Below are 17,816 nucleotides of genomic sequence, written 5' to 3' on the forward strand. Positions count from 1 at the left end.
TCTAATAATCAATTAGCCTTTTAAAATGATAAGCTTGGATTAGCTAACAGAACGTTCCATTGGAACACAGGAGTGATGGTTGCTGATAATGGGTCTCTGTACACCTATGTGGATATTCCATAAAGAATCTGCCGTTTCCAGCTACAATAGTCATTTACAACATTGACAATGTCTACACTGTATTTCTGATCAATTTGATGTTATTTTAATGGACAAAGCACTTCAGAATTACAGATGCGAGTGCTCCAGGGTGATAGTAATTTAGGCAGGTTACCTTGGAGCTCTTGGGAACACTTGGGAACAGACAATGGTGGTCACCTTGAAACGTTGGGATTACAGACTGGGACAAGGAGAGATTGAAAATGTCCCTGAAGACACTTGTCAGCTGGTCTGTGCATGCTTTGAGAAAGCACCCTGGTATTCCGTCCTTGTGAAATAGCTGCTTTCACCCAAGGCACAGTGTTATATTCCTCAAAGCGAGCATAAAAGGGATTTAGCTCGTTTGGGAGTTCTGCATCGCTGGGAAACGTCACGTCTGGGCGTTTCTCACGTCTGGGCTTCCCTTTGCAATCCGTTATCGTCTGCAAGGCCTGCCACATACGACAAATGTCAGAGTCGGTGTAATAGGATTCCACCTTCCTCCTATATTGTCCTTTTGCATGTTTGATGTCTCATCAGAGCTCGTAGCGGGCTTTCTTGTATGCTTCCAAGTCCGTGTCCCGTTCCTTGCAAGTGGTAGCTCTAGCCTTTAGCCCAGCGCGGATATTGCCCGTAATCCATGTTTTTTTTGTTTATATACATTCTTATAGTCACTGTATGGATGACATCGTCTATGCACATATTATTATTATTATACATTTTTTAAGGGGTAGATCAGCTTTAATATTGCAGATAGATTGTGGCTTCCATCAATGTAATGTATATATATATATCTTTTTAAAAATGTTAAATGTATTTTTCCTCTACCATCCCTGCCCTAATTGGAGTAAACTAATGGACATCAATACTTAGGCTTCTACTTCCAGTTTATACTATATACAAGTCTATGCACTTATTGATGAAGCCCATGATTGATGTGGTAAATACCTCAATGTTATTGGATGAATCCCGGAACATTTCCCAGTCTCTACTAACAAAACAGTCTTGTAGCCTCGAGTCTGTTTCGTCTGACCACTTCTGTATTGAGTGCATCACTGGTACTTCCTGTTTGAGATTTCATTTGTAAACAGGAAGCAGGAGAATGGAGTCATGGTCAGATTTGCCGAATTGAGGACGAGGGAGGGCCTTGTATGCATTTATGCGGGTAGAATAAAAGTGGTCTATAGTTTAAGCGCCCCTAGTGCAGGAGACGTGTTGGTAGAAGTGAGGTAGGACAGTTTTAAGTCTTAAAGTCTACGCCCACCAGAAACGCTGCCTTTTGGTGAGCGGATTTTTGTTTGTTTATGCCCCCCCCCCACACACACAGCGAGACCTTTGTAAAAGATCACACCCCAGCAAATGGATGCATCACAATTAACATGCAAAGATGATTCCCAACACACAGAGGAAATGAACCACAAGATAAAGATCAAGATGTTATTGATGAACAGCAGCTGGGTGAAAAGGTTAGCAGTCAAGGAGTTAAGGCCGTTCCGCCAGAGAGCTTACAAAGAGCACAGAACACCAACAATGTGGATAGAAGCTGCCATTAGGGAGAGGGCTGACATTTAATGTATACACTGTGATGGATATACATTTTGTGTGGTATGTGTGTGTGTATCATTTTTACAGTGTGTGTTTGTGAGTGTGTCTGTGTGTGTGTGTGTGTATGAAGGTATATATGCAGGCAAGAGCTATATATTACCAGGGACAGGGGGGAAGAGCTGGAAACTAGCTAAGCAGCACAAAAACATGTCCGGACAAGATGCTGACAGATACAGATTTTCAAGACTAGGAACTTGTAAGGACGACGGAGGCTTAGAAGGTGAGAAATAAGCCCACACAGGCTTAACAATGGCTGTAAATTGCTGTTGTTTGTCATTGGGCTCTGCCCAGGGTTACACAGAGGGACAAAAGTGCATCGAGAGGACAGGTTTGGCGGCTGCCTGGGTTCGAACTCGGGTCACCAGCAAGGCTCCCAATGGAGTAGCCTGCTAAACTAAAGGAGCTGAAAGGAACCATTCATACAGCCTTATTAGCAGGGTCATGATGGTATAAATAGCATGTGCACCAACCCACTAGAACCACTAGACTCGACTCCTCCCAGTAGCAGTCAGTCTGTGGGAACACAGGCTGTATTGATTGACCAGCAGCTCGGAGGATACGGAGGTAGACCTAAGGATCATAGTATGGATCTATTTGGACAGCTACAAGAACAGATGGAAGCATGAGAGATAAGGAGAGAGTTGGGGAGAAGGTTGAGAGGGACAGAATTCTGGTAATAAAGTAGGAAGGAATGAATTACCAGTACAATGTCTGTGATTGACCCTGAGGACCAAGAACATAAAGAGGAAGGGGTTGTATGGATCACAGGTGGCTGGTGACACCTTAACTGGGGAAGATGGGCTCATAGTAATGGCTGGAATGGAATGATATCAAACACATGATAGTATTCCATTCACTCCATTCTGGCCATTATTATGAGCCGTCCCCCGCTCACCAGCCTCTTGTGGTATGAATCTAATAGGAGAAACAGAGAGTGAATAGAGAACACTGAGAAAACAGAGAAGCACTATAGATCAGGAAAGAGCTGAGAGGGACAGAGTTCAGGAAATACAATCAGAAGCATTGGATTATCTAAGGACTTTGTCATTATTGAGGATAGAGCGGTATTGGCAGTGGATCATGACATGGGATCAGTAGAACAGAATATATTATTGAGGAAGTGTGAACCAGAATCAGGTATGGATTGAGAGGTCGACAGGAATACAAAGGGAATTCTGCTGAATGCTTGTGTATGGAAAATACATGGTAATCCTGGGCTTCTGGTATGGATCAGGCGGGATGGAATTATATTAGTTGAGTTTGAAGGAACCTCTGTGGGATATGCATGTATTGAGAGGGACATACCTTGGATACAATGAGTCAATACACAGTGGATTGGACCGGATTGACGTGGGATTTAATGTGGATCATGTGGAGAGGGAGAGAGTTGTGAGAGGTGGAGACAGTGAAGTCCAGAGAGGTGGGAGAGAGACACACAGGATGATTGAACGATACATACAGTTGAAGTCGGAAGTTTAAAACTCATTTTTCAACCGCTCCACAAATCTCGTTAACAAACTATAGTTTTAGAAAGTCGGTTAGGACATCTACTTTGTGCATGACACAATTAATTTTTCCAACAATTGTTTACAGACAGATTTTTTTCACTTATAATTCACTGTATCACAATTCCAATGGGTCAGACTACACTAAGTTGACTGTGCCTTTAAACAGCTTGGAAAATTCCAGGAAATGATGTCATGGCTTTAGAAGCTTCTGATAGGCTAATTGACATAATTTGAGTCAATTGGAGGTGTACCTGTGGATGTATTTCAAGGCCTACCTTCAAACTCAGTGCCTCTTTACTTGACATCATGGAAAATCAAAAGAAATCAGCCAAGACCTCAGAAAAAAAATTGTAGACCTCCACAAGTCTGGTTCATCCTTGGGAGCCATTTCCAAATGCCTGAAGGTACCCCGTTCATCTGTACAAACAATAGTACGCAAGTATAAACACCATGGGACCACGCAGCCATCATACCGCTCAGGAAGGAGATGCGTTCTGTCTCCTATAGATGAATGTACTTTGGTGCAAAAAGTGCAAATCAATCCCAGAACAACAGCAAAGGACCTTGTGAAGATGCTGGAGGAAACGGGTACAAAAGTATATTTTTCCACAGTAAAACAAGTCCTATATCGACATAACCTGAAAGGCCGCTCAGCAAGGACGAAGCCACTGCTCCAAAATCGCCATAAAAAAAGCCAGACTACGGTTTGCAACTGCACATGGAGAAATGTCCTCTGGTCTGATAAAACAAAAATAGAACTGTTTGGCCATAATGACCATCGTTATGTTTGGAGGAAAAAGGGGGAGGATTGCAAGCCGAAGAACACCATCCCAACCGTCAAGCATGGGGGTGGCAGAATCATGTTGTGCTTTGCTGCAGGAGGGACTGGTGCACTTCACAAAATAGATGGCATCATGAGGGAGGACAATTATGTGGATATATTGAAGCAACATCTCAAGACATCAGTCAGAAAGTTAAAGCTTGGTAGCAAATGGGTCTTCCAAGTGGACAATGACCCCAAGCATACTTCCAAAGTTGTGGCAAAATGGCTTAAGGACAACAAAGTCAAGGTATTGGAGTGGCCATCACAAAGCTCTGACCTCAATTTTATAGAAAATTTGTGAAAAAGCGTGTGCGAGCTAGGAGACCTACAAACCTAACTCAGTTACACCAGCTCTGTCTGAAGTAAAGGGCCAAAATTCCCCCAACTTATTGTGGGAAGCTTGTGGAAGGCTACCCAAAACGTTTGACCCAAGTTAAACAATTTAAAGGCAATGCTACCAAATACTAATTGATTGTATGTAAATTTCTGCCCCACTGGGAATGTGATGAAATAAATAAAAGCTGAAATAAATCATTCTCTCTACTATTATTCTGACATTTCACATTACATTTCACTTTACTATTATTCTGACATTCCACAAAACAAAGTGGTGATCCTAACTGACCTAAGACAGGGAATATTTACAAGGATTAAATTGTGAAAAACTGAGTTTAAATATATTTGACTAAGGTGTATGTAAACTTGCGACTTCAACTGTATATTCTGAATGCAGTTGAATGATGAGGACCAAAGGATTGAGTATGCCAGAAGTTTGCAGTTATGCATGGAATCAAGAGTGGATAATTCTGGACCGAGCCTGGGTTTGACCTCTGACCTTTACAGTGATTCTCATCCCAGGGGTAGACACAGTTCTGAATGCCGTTACACACCAGGGTGTTGTTGATGCACATGTTACTGTGACAGAAGAAGGCATCCCCCTCGCATGGAGCTGCAATGACAGGAGACAGAACAACAATTAACAAGGACACACATATCCCAACCTATGTATAATTGCATGCTGGGTAATAATAGGCCTGTCACTCTCTCCCTTCCCCTCCCACTTATCTCTTGTTCATCATTCTGTCTCTCTGCCTGTTCTGGGTGTCAGAATATGCAAAGTGTGTGTAAGAAGTGTTCAGTCATGAGTGTTCATAGTTGGTTGGCAGTTGGTGTACAAGCCTGTTTAGATGGAGTTAAACAGAGGTTGGGAATGCGGCTAAGTGAGTATCAGCTGAGTAAAGAGTGGTGTATTTGGTGTACCTGTGATTATAGGAATCAATTGATTACATTGCTCAACAACTGTGGGACAGAGGCTCTCCATTTTTGTGATCATTATGTATTAGATGGTGTCCATCTACAGTATCTGCTTTGTTAAAATAGTCAAGGATGAATGTTCTTTTTAAATGAAAGGAGTGTACTCTATAGCACACCAAACAGCCATTTACCGTGTATGATCTTACACAAAATCAATGGCATCAGAAATAGAGCAAAAATGATCCACAACATCAACCAATATCAGAGCCCCCCTCCCACATTCTGAAATGTTGTAAAAGCAAGCAGAGCAGAAAATGGCAACTCTTTAGTTGACTGATAGCTAGTTAGCTAGCTAGTAGCTACCACAGCCAGTTCAGCTAGCTGGACTTTAGCTAGCTATCTGTCAGGTAGCAGTATCTAACAGTGTGTATGGAAATGTTTTGTAGCCTTTGTTTTGTCCCGTTTCAACAGAAGTACATTTGATGATGTACAGTGCATTGCGAAAGTATTCGGCCCCCTTGAACTTTGCGACCTTTTGCCACATTTCAGGCTTCAAACATAAAGATATATAAAACTGTATTTTTTTGTGAAGAATCAACAACAAGTGGGACACAATCATGAATTCTTCCAGAATGGTCCTGTATTTGGCTCCATCCATCTTCCCAGCAATTTTAACCATCTTCCCTGTCCCTGCTGAAGAAAAGCAGGCCCAAACCATGATGCTGCCACCACCATGTTTGACAGTGGGGATGGTGTGTTCAGCTGTGTTGCTTTTACGCCAAACATAACGTTTTGCATTGTTGCCAAAAAGTTCAATTTTGGTTTCATCTGACCAGAGCACCTTCTTCCACATGTTTGGTGTGTCTCCCAGGTGGCTTGTGGCAAACTTTAAACTACACTTTTTTATGGATATCTTTAAGAAATGGCTTTCTTCTTGCCATTCTTCCATAAAGGCCAGATTTGTGCAATATACCACTGATTGTTGTCCTATGGACAGAGTCTCCCACCTCAGCTGTAGATCTCTGCAGGTCATCCAGAGTGATCATGGACCTCTTGGCTGCATCTCTGATCAGTCTTCTCCTTGTATGAGCTGAAAGTTTAGAGGGACGGCCAGGTCTTGGTAGAATTGCAGTGGTCTGATACTCCTTCCATTTCAATATTATCGCTTGCACAGTGCTCCTTGGGATGTTTAAAGCTTGGGAAATCTTTTTGTATCCAAATCCGGCTTTAAACTTTAAACTTCACAACAGTATCTCGGACCTGCCTGGTGTGTTCCTTGTTCTTCATGATGCTCTCTGCGCTTTTAACGGACCTCTGAGACTATCACAGTGCAGGTGCATTTATACGGAGACTTGATTACACACAGGTGGATTGTATTTATCATCATTAGTCATTTAGGTCAACATTGGATCATTCAGAGATCCTCACTGAACTTCTGGAGAGAGTTTGCTGCACTGAAAGTAAAGGGGCTGAATAATTTTGCACGCCCAATTTTTCAGTTTTTGATTTGTTAAAAAAGTTTGAAATATCCAATAAATGTCGTTCCACTTCATGATTGTGTCCCACTTGTTGTTGATTCTTCACAAAAAAATACAGTTTTATATCTTTATGTTTGAAGCCTGAAATGTGGCAAAAGTTTGCAAAGTTCAAGGGGGCGAATACTTTCGCAATGCACTGTACCATTAGCTAGAGCTAGCCAAAAGTTGGCTAACAATAGCAATAGCTAGCTAGCATGCTAACTAACTTGAGCTATTATTTTTTCCTCAATTACACTAGACCTGAATTAAATGATGGAACCAGCGGCCAAATGATTGAAGACTGATGTTTTTTCTGCGCAATGTGAATTTTGTCAGTCAGTATAGCAATGTAATCCTATTGATCTGTCAGTTTCCCTAGCTAATTCCCTACTTTTTCACACTGACTCTGTATAAACAGCTCTACAGGCTTCACTGTCATGGTGCACAGTCAGTACACAACACTGTGCTCATCATGTCTTAGCAGGATCAGATGGTGACAGATTTCCCTGCAGGGTCAGACAGCCAGGGAAGACCAGTCTCAGGTGAATGTTGCAGTATATTAACAATATCAGTCAATGATACAAAGTTCCATCTTGAGTTGATAAGAAGGCTACAGTCTGGGATCTGGGAATAATGGTCATTTCAATTATTGAACCATTGATTCTATTCTTGGATAATATAATTTATAAATGTACACCAAGGTAATTCTTTGTAATGCTTCATCTGAGCAGGGCCAGATGATGACAGTGGTCTCATCAGGGTCAGGAAGCCAGGGAAGACCAGTCTGTGACGGCACAGAGGTGAACTTTTGCAGATACAAACAACACTTTGTTCTCTCTGTGCAGCAAACACTGGATAAGGAAGAAGCTTCAAAGATTGAAACTACTTTAAGGCAGTCTGACAAACATCTAAAGTTGATTTCCAAACTGTATCAAGGGTTGATAGAGGCTTTTCCCAATGACACAAAACATGTAAAACGAAAACGTGAGGAAGACCTGGGATGCACTATTGATGATGATGAATGGGTACAGATTTGTTAAAATGCCCAGTCATGTTCATATAATCTGACATAAATGACTGCAGTTTAAGACCATCCATAGAACATTCTATATGCCAGTGAAACTGATTATCATGCATTCAGAAATTAAATTCTTCTGCTGGAGGTGTAAAACACAAAAGGGGACATATTTGCATATGTTATGGTCTTGTGAATGCTGTCTGAATTCTGGAAGAGTATGTTATTTTATCTCAGCATATCTACAGATTATTCCTTCTCCCTAATTTTGTTTGTTTGGAAATGTTGATACTAGAGACTGTTCTCAGAATAATCTGTGTAACCTAGCATTTATAGCAGCTAAGAAATGCAGGTTGGTTATCCTCCCACAACGGATGGCAGAAATGTCAAGTTATGTATCACTAGACTTGATTTATTACAAGATTAAGGGTATACTGTGCAACTTTCATAAGGTCTGGATGCCTTATATGGAATACTGTACGAACAAAAGAGTCTGTATTGAAAACTTCGGGGGGATACCTATTTAGGCAATCCCTAGCTGCTGGGCTGCTCAGTCCTGGCCCTGGGGGTCTGCTGTACTGTTGATTGTCACTCTGGCCTTGGACTAACACACCTGAAACCAATAAGGAATCTTTCACTAAGATCCTAAAGCTGAGTGGGGTGTGTTGTGTTTGGGGCTCTGCAGGGCCATGGACCCCTAGGGGCAGGATGGGGTGACCCAGTTAAGTTGTGTGCAAAAAGAGCTCTACAGTACTATTAGGCTTATGATGTGAATGATATGGAGAACGTGCTATTTCTGTGTGCTAATGTGTGTTGTATGTGTGTTTTTATTCAACTTTTTTGTTATCCAAAAGATGAGAAGGAAGTTGTTTTGTGGAGAGGGTTGAGTTATTGACTAGACTGGTGGGTCTCGGGCTTGCAGGCAGCTCGGGCTTGCAGGCAGCTCGGGCTTGCAGGCAGCTCGGGCTGGCCTGGTGGTCTGGCTGAAATGTTACATAGAGGATGTCACAATAAAGACAAACAAAAGTTACGTCTTTCTACTTTACTTGTTGTTCATTTGGTTATTGGTTAAAGGTGCAACACAATAATGATTATTGAATTATCATTGATCTAGTGTTATTGATCAGTCTTATCAATCACTTAAACTTATATTCAATAATGATATCTTACTTAGCTTGATGACTGTGGGCATTCTTGCTTACTTTTTGTTGTTCTAAACAGAGACGGCTAGAAGGCCCTGGATCATATTAGAGTGCAGGAAATGAACTTTAGATGCCTCCAAAAATGTCAGGATCCCCAGACCTCCTGCCAAGTTATGCCCCCTCCCCCACTTCTAAAATCAAAGTTGCGCTCCTGGTATAGTATTATGATGCTACAGATTTGGGTGAATTTGGAGGCGCATTACTCAGCCCTGAACCCATCTGCTCTTCATAAATGTTCATCTTTCCTCCTCTTCTGAAATGTGATGAGACAAGGCAGTGCATAGTAATCTCTCTGGGAGTGTTCCTTTTAAAGCTATCTATCTAACTACACGGGAAAGGAAACACCTGGAGAGAAAACCTTGACATGCTGGAGATGTCAGACTAACACGTTGTAATCATCCAGGCCTGAATCCTTAAGGGCCAGAGATACTGTATGTATACATAACTTAACTTGAATGTTCACACTATGTATGCATCGATGCCAATACGGAGATATGCACAAAGTTAAAAGAGGCAAGTTTTATGACTGTGTGTTGATACTGGCAGAGAATGAACGGTGTGCGTGTGTGTATGTCTATCCATTAGTGCTTGTGTACGAGCAAGTGTGATACATAGCTGTATCCGTGACAACAGGCGGTGACAAAAATCAGAAAAGTGAGAGATGTGAGGAGAAGAGAGAGAGCGACAGAGAGCGAAAGAGATGTTTGGAGAGTGACAGAGCCATCGAGGCAGAAGGAAGTGAGTTATCCAATTATAGAGTCTCAGGTAATGTGTTAGCAGCCTCATCACCACACCGGTAATTAAACAAGCAAGGTGACTTTCAGAGACAGGAGACACCTCCCCTCTTAATCACACTAATGCACTGGCCTACCGTGGCCTCCACAGTGTAATGAACAGACCTACTGACTAATCAAACGGCTACACCAAGCCAAGACAGTTTCCTCCATTCAATCAGATGTAATTCAATGGGATTTAATACATCTTTATTGCACCATAACAGTAATCTGTTTCTAGTGGTATAGTTTAAACTGAACATTCAATATTCCCTGCACTGACTCAGAACAGAGGGTAGTGATGTAAGGGTTACAGCTGACTCCTGAGTGCACATTGGATAAGAGCAAACTATTAAAATGCAGTAAAGTCCACCACATATACATTATGTTCAATTACTCTAGACATGCACGTTCTGGTTTAGTGCATGATGATTTCATATCAGTCCTAGCCCCAAGTCATGCCATTCATCAGGAGTGGAGCATGAAGACTGGTAGAAGCAGCACTTCACACTACATCCTCCCTGTCTACTGTTGAAACTCATTAGAATGTGGGATGGGTGAACATAATGGATGGCTGTGTTTAAACATTGATTATTTACTGGCTGTGGATGGGGAAGTGGTCAGGCACACACACACACACACACGCACACACACAGAAAATAATGCATTGCGTTGGGCATTAAAACAGGCTGCTGTCTGATACAGAGGGGCTCAAGGTTGGGCAGAATTACCTGAATGATGGACGACTGTTTTCATCTCTGCACTGATCCCAGGGGAATAATAACAGCTCAAATTAGAATGAATTATCTCCTCTCACTCTCTCTCTTTATCTGTCTCCCTCTCCCTCTACGTCTCTTCCTCTCTCTCTCTCTCTCTTTCTCTCAATTCAATTCAATTTAAAGGGCTTTATTGGCATGGGAAACATATATTTACATTGCCAAAGCAAGTGAAGTAGATAAAAAAAAAAAAGAAAGTGAAATAAACAATCAAAATGAACAGTAAACATTACACTCACAAACGTTTCAAAGGAATAGAGACATTTCAAATGTCATATTATGGCTATGTACAATGCTATAATGATGTGCAAATAGTTAAAGTACAAAAGGGAAAATAAATCATCATAAATATATGTTGTATTTACAATGATGTTTGTTCTTCACTGGTTGCCCTTTTCTTGTGGAAACAGGTCACAAATATTGCTACTGTGATGGCACACTGTGGTATTTCACCCAATAGATATGGGAGTTTCTCAAAATTGGATTTGTTTTCGAATACTTTGTTGGTCTTTGTAATCTGAGGGAAATATGTGTCTCTAATATGGTCATACATTTGGCAGGAGGTTAGGAAGTGCAGCTCAGTTTCCACGTAATTCTGTGGGCAGGGTGCACATAGCCTGTCTTCTCTTGAGTGCCAGGTCTGCCTACAGCGGCCTCTCTCTCCTTTTCCCCTACACTCCCACCAGTACATCCCTTAAAGCGTCCCCACCGGGCCTCTCCAATCCTAACCTTAACCATTCGGGCCCAAATGCAGGACTGTCCGTAGGTCAGTGTCTGGGGCTTACTTTATTCAGCCTTCTCTTCCTGAACACAGTGCCAGTTCTCCCCACCAGGGGGAGGTGCTGTCCCTCACCATCCCAACGACACTCAGTAGCCTCCCACTGCTCCACAGGGCCACAGCTGACTTTATGAAGAGGTGGATCCAAACTCATCTGCAGCCAAATTAATTCCCAGACATTTTGTAATAAAAAAGTGCCCCTTTCCCCACCCAGGAGCCTCCCCCCCCACTGCCCCAGGCATAAATTAAATAATAATAAAGTGGCCTGATGAAATACACTAGACATCCAACTGAAAGCTCGGAAGTCCTCTAGCTCAGTCTGCTGCAGAGGAGCACTTTATACGAACTTCAAAACCATAGGTCTAATTGCAATGAAACAACATCTTTTTGATGGAAGCTTGGTTCAGAGAGGAAGATGAGAATCGAGAGGTTTTACTCAGCCCAAAATCTTTCCACAAAAATAAGCCCACGAAGTGAGGGGTTTTTGTATGGAGTTCAATGAGAATGTCGAATTTGCTAATTTGGTATGTGAGGCTTAGTTTATCAAATATACGTTTCGTAATGGTTAGGCTGTTACGAATGCACTGAAATAAGTGGACGCACGTGGCATTTCGGCAACTTCGAAAATGAAATGACTTTATATTGGAGTTGAGATAGATAGACAGAGGACTCATCATGGCTATAACCCGTTTTAGCATGTACATTGCCATTGAGGGCTTCCACCATTTTAAAGTAGTCAACTGGGTGGGGATTCCTATAAGTTGGGAGCAATCAGCCAATGAAAAATAAGAAAATGTACTACTTTAGAATGTCAATGCTGTCACAGACGCTATAAGGAAAGGGAGATATCTAGTTAGTTGTACAACTGAATGCATCTCCCTCATTTAACCCAACCCCTCTGAATCAGAGAGGTGCGTAGGTCTGCCTTAATTGACATCTTTGGCGCCCGGGGAACAGTGGGATAACTGCCTTGCTCAGGGGCATAATGGGCATAATACCTTGTCAGCTCAGGGATTTGATCTAACAACATTTCTCAACATTTGATCTAACAACTGGCACAATGCTCCTACCCACCAAGCTACCTGCCAGGCTACCTACCTGCCAGGCTACCTATAATGGCACAGATACAAAGATAAGTCCTCTATCTCTATGGCAAGTTGTTCACATGCGTATCTGCCCTCTCATTGGCTAGGCTGGTCCCATACGATCTTGCCTCCTCCCGCCTGCCTTCTTTTTTTGAGGACTTGTATTTCCATTGTTAGAGAGGTCACTTGACTATCCTGTCAATATAATAGACAATGGATGTATTCGAGCAGATGAGAAGTGGGGGACTATTGTGTGTTGCATTCTGGGGATAAAACTTGCTTCTACAGGTCGACTGCATGAACTTTACAGAAATCAGGCAGTTGACTGCATGATTCTGCAGTTGCTCTCCACCAGCTTCATCCTGCAGCCATCACCTGCATTGTGGGAGACTCTATTGTCAACCAATAATTAGGGTGTTTTTGTTTGACCCACGTGAACCTGACCAAAGACATGCCTGAAACAGGAACTAATTTGCTGCAATTCATGTGTAGCCTACAATGAATAGATAAATGTGATATTTTAGGCACTCTTAGTTGTATAATGTACACACATACAGTAGGATTTCAGTTTGTGAGTGTGATATCAGTGTTGGAGACATGTTTATTTTGACATTTTATAAACAATGGCAACACTGCCATGTTGATCTGAGCCTTACTGTTGGGAAACCACATTAGTGTCTATGTCTTGAGAAGCAGAAGGAGAAAAACCATGTCTATAGATGCTGGGTGACTAAACAGATGTTGTCTGGGGAAATCAAACAAGGAGAAGTGTGTATATATATATATATACTTCTCCTTGTTTGATTTCCCCAGACAACATCTGAATGGTCCTACAGTATATGCATATGTTTTCCAATTAACACCAGATCATCTATATAGTGGCTTTAAGCACACAACATATGGATTCAACTGTACCCAGTCACAAATCAACCAAAGATTGATATACGGTATGTCTATAGGTTTATATACCTTGCAAAAAAGGAAAGTAATCAATGTATAAGACAATCACTGTATGTGGATGACCCATATGTCTACATACATATGCGGTCTCATAAACGCCAGATCTCAGACATCTCAATGTCTGTTTGAATGCAGAGATTGGCATGTGAAGAGAAGCCACTGAGGATGTAGATCTATACGTCCCAGGGGACTCTAGGAATTGACGAGGCATGAAGAGGCTGACAGCTCTGCTGTCGCTCACACACATCTCCCACCCTAGGTATAATTGCATGCTGGGTAATAACAGGAATGTCTCTCTCTCTCTCTCTCTTGTTCATCATTCTGTCTCTCTGCCTCTTCTGGATGTCAGCATATGCAAAGAGTGTGTAAGGAGTGTTCAGTCATGAGTGTGCTGTTTTAGGTTTTTACCTATTCAGCCAGATAGTATCTATGGACCTTCGTAGTTGGTTGGCAGTTGGTGTACCAGCCTGTTTAGACGGAGTTGCACAGAGGTTGGGAATGCAGCTCAAAGAGAGTATCTGCTGAGTAGATTTGGTGTACCTGCATATTGCCTGGTGGTACCTGCATGTTGAAATGATATTGATGATTTTGCTCTGCGCTTCTGAATGCAGCTCTGGCTCAGGGTATTGCTAGGCATTGGTTGATTGACTTAGGCAGCAGTGTTGCCGGGGAAACGGCACATCCTGGCTTCATTCAGTAGATAGGCCTCACAAAGAGGAAACGGACTCGCACACAAACAACTGCACTGCCTATTCATTAAACACACACACACACGGACACACACACTCACAAACACATGCAAACCAATCTAACACTTTTGTAACTGATGCAGATCTGTATGTGTATTTAAAGAGAGCGAAAGAGAGAGACAGAGATGGAGAAAGAGAGAGAGAGAGAGAGAGAGAGAGAGAGAGAGAGAGAGCGAGCGAGAGGGAGAGAAAGAGAGAGAGTACCTTAAAAGGAGAGTTCAGTGCCTTTCATTCACACTGAGCTGAGCCACTGAGTCATCCTCCATTCTATCCCCCCTATCATCCTCAGCAGGAGTACAATGGCCTCACTGTGAAAACCTCTCTCCCCTGTCAATTTAAACTACTCAATCAATGGGAGATGGGTGTCTGTGTTTCTCTCTCTAGTGTGTATATCCAGGGATGAAAGTAGATGTCCTTTCTTCATGGTACAGGGAACCTCCTATGTGTGCACACACAAAATGGGCCTAGTCATAGAATGACATATACAATCCCTATTCATTTAATAGGATCTCTTTGGGCCTAGAAGTCATTTAACTTAACTAAAATGTATTACGTTTTAATGTGGCATAAACACAACCAGTCATGATGTTTTAATCTGATTGTCAAACAATCAAAGGCTCATGTAGGCTACTCAGGTACGTTCCATTACTCATAAATGAATTCCAGCAGCAAAACAGTGCTCTGTACAGCCGCCATTTGATACATGGAAATAAATATTTGTTAAAACACCAAAAAATGTAATGATATTCGGCGACTGTCATTATGTCTGCACTAGCCTGGATTGATGCGTCTTCAGCTGTCTGTGTGCGTCAGTCTCGGCTAGTCATCTCTGCCTTGAAAATATGTCAGTGTTCTCCTTGAACCACAATGCATTTTGGAGCGTAGCCTATACCACCCGTTTTCAAGTCCATTCGCTCATTTTTAATGCTGCTGACATGCAGTCATGATAAATAATGTTGTAATAGCCTACAGTTTCCTTGACATTTTGGTTGAATTATTGAGATAGGCTCATGTTTTACCAGTACGGCGTACCCTCACTATTTATTTTTGCCGGGGCGCCTTACCGGACCGTATTGGTTTACTTTCACCCCTGTATATATCTATCTCTCCTTTCTGTGTTTGTGTTCTGTCTGTGTACGTGCGTGTGAGCTATGATAGCTCTCAAACAGAATTGAGAGGGGATGTGAATACTATGGTTTCTGGGGGAAAAGCACATTTTGAGATTCAGTGAGTACTCACTTTCTCTCTCTCTCTCTCTCTTTTGCTCTCCTCCCTCTCCCCCACTCATTCTCTCCCCCTCACACTGCCTCTCTATCGCGCCAAGATAGTTCAGTTACTGTAATACATCATTCCAAGGAAGAATCTCAGCTGCATGTGAATGGTGTGAATGACATGCCATCACTACCACATTCATATAGACAGAGTCAGACAGTCTATCTAAGGTACTGTAGCGTTTCCCTTATGAATGGATCATGAACAGGGTGAGAAGACTTAGTCACTCACTAGATGTCCACATTACAAAGGACAGCATTGGTGAGCAAGCAGTAAGCCCATAAGCTACCCACTGGGCACAAACAAGTTGAATTAATGTTGTATCAACATCATTTGAAAATCTACGTGGAAATGTGACCATACTATATCACTCATACATCCTCAATGATGCTATCTAGACCTAGTGTATATAGCATTTGTAATGTCATCAACAGGTTTTTGTTTCAATTCAACCCAGAATTCAACTAAAAATAGACAATACAATAGGCTGAGGGTTTCAAGCTCTGGTTGATTTCAAATGTAATGATATTTAGTGATATTGAATTGTGTTTGGTTGTCAACGCAACCAAATATCTTCTGCTTGGATAGTTCCATCTGTGCCACTGACTTACTCTGGCTTTAATTCCAGTTTGTCTGCAAATTAAATTAAAATTGATATGTTGGATTCACATCCCAAAAATCTAAGTTAAAGAATAGGACTAAATCAAATCCAACTTTATTTAAAGTTTGATTTGATTTAGTGTTATTCTTTAACTTAGATTTTTGGCTGAGATGGAGACATGAATCCAACATATTATTAACAATTATTATTTTGTAGACAAACTGGAATTAAAGCCGGAGGAAGTCCGTTTCACAGATGGAACTATCAAAGCAGAAGATTCATCTCCTTCAAATGTTGACATTTGGTTGCATTGACAATTAAATATAACTTTTTAAATACAAGAAATAGCCTATTCATTTGTCAACATGTTAACAAATAATATGTTGGATTCACGTTTCCAACTCTAAGTTAAGGAATGGGATTGGGATTCAGCCAGTGGCTCAGATGATCAGATAATTGGCTCAGATCAAAGCAGTACATCTCCTTTAAATGTTGATATATGGTTGCATTGTCAACCAAACACAATTCAATATGACATTTGTAATACAGTAAATACAGTACATCTTACAAACTAATGTAACATTCACCCTTAAAATGAATACCACTTTGAGGTTACTGTAACTATACGGTACATTTCTTATTATGTAATCCTACAACATGTGCATGTTCAAGATAGCATGCATAGGTTGTTGCAGGGGAGATTCTATTTTATTTCATCAAGCACAGTGATAACATCTGTTATATAAAAAAAAAACAATTATCTGACATTGTATTTCCATTGGAATTTGGTTGTGCTTTTAGATGGTTTAAAGTGTAGTGATAACACACTAGAAATTCAACTAACTTTTGGCTGCTTTTTTTAGTGAATGAATACAGGTTGTAATCTCATTGATCAACGTTTCAACCAAATATTACCCAATTATCCATGTTGAAATGATGTGGTGTGCCCATTTGGTATTGTCCTAAGGGTACAGGTTAGGATCGATCGTTAAAATAAGATTAATCCTTGTACATCTTTTCATTCAAGAATGGCCAGATAATGAAGATCCTACCTCTGATACTTCGTTCATCCCCTTTTAACACTGCAGTGCAACAGCCCTGTGGCGATACACTCCCTAATGGAACGTTCCCTCTCCAGTCACGAGGAGCTGTTTAAACGCTCATAAAAGTAAATGAGATCCTTAGACTGCACCTCTGCCCACAGCGGTTTAGCCCAAGCCCATTCTCTCTCTCTCTCTCTCTCAATGGACACGGCCATAAACGCGCTGATGAATCGACCACGCCCGTGTTTCTTTAATAGCCGCCACTAAAGATAGACTACGGCTGGGTTGTTTTTATTTTCTGTTTAACGCTGCAGACATAGGGTTAGGGGGTCCAGTATAAGAGGTAGGGGTGGGGGACATTAATGTACCCGATCTGTACCCTCCCCCATCCCAATGTTCCAGTAAATGTCTTTACTGTATGGCTTCTTGAAGAGGATATTAGTGTGTGTGTGTGTGTGTGCACAAGCACATTTGTGTGTGTGAACGCATATGCATATACTATCAACAGTCCCTTACGTTCTTGGAAGGTGGTGAAGAGTATCCTGAAGCGGCTCCGGCGGCTTCCCTGGTCGGCCCACATCCTGATCACCCCCGTGGTGGACACCAGCATCACATCATTGGCCACCGTAGAGCAGAACTTGTTCTTCAGGTCCTCTACGGATGCACTGCCGTCGTACACCGCCACAAAGTTACGCTTACACTCATTACTGTTCTGCA

At 41.7% G+C, this 17,816-nt stretch overlaps 1 protein-coding gene across 4 annotated transcripts in view; it reads right to left on the reverse strand.

The window, feature by feature from the left end:
• neto1l (neuropilin (NRP) and tolloid (TLL)-like 1, like) overlaps positions 1–17,816 on the reverse strand; it is a 184,120-nt gene that overhangs the window by 16,781 nt on the left and 149,523 nt on the right. For all 4 annotated transcript variants that reach the window (XM_036935149.1, XM_036935146.1, XM_036935147.1 and 1 more), the window contains exons 7-8: positions 17,616–17,816; positions 4,910–5,023 (exon numbers count right to left, since the gene is read on the reverse strand). The exon at positions 17,616–17,816 is cut by the window's right edge and continues 28 nt beyond it. In XM_036935149.1, coding sequence (XP_036791044.1) covers positions 4,910–5,023; positions 17,616–17,816 — 315 coding nt within the window. The remainder of the gene's footprint in view (positions 1–4,909; positions 5,024–17,615) is intronic.

The sequence above is a fragment of the Oncorhynchus mykiss genome, chromosome 11 (genome assembly GCF_013265735.2).
Source record: "Oncorhynchus mykiss isolate Arlee chromosome 11, USDA_OmykA_1.1, whole genome shotgun sequence".
Lineage (NCBI taxonomy): Eukaryota > Metazoa > Chordata > Actinopteri > Salmoniformes > Salmonidae > Oncorhynchus > Oncorhynchus mykiss.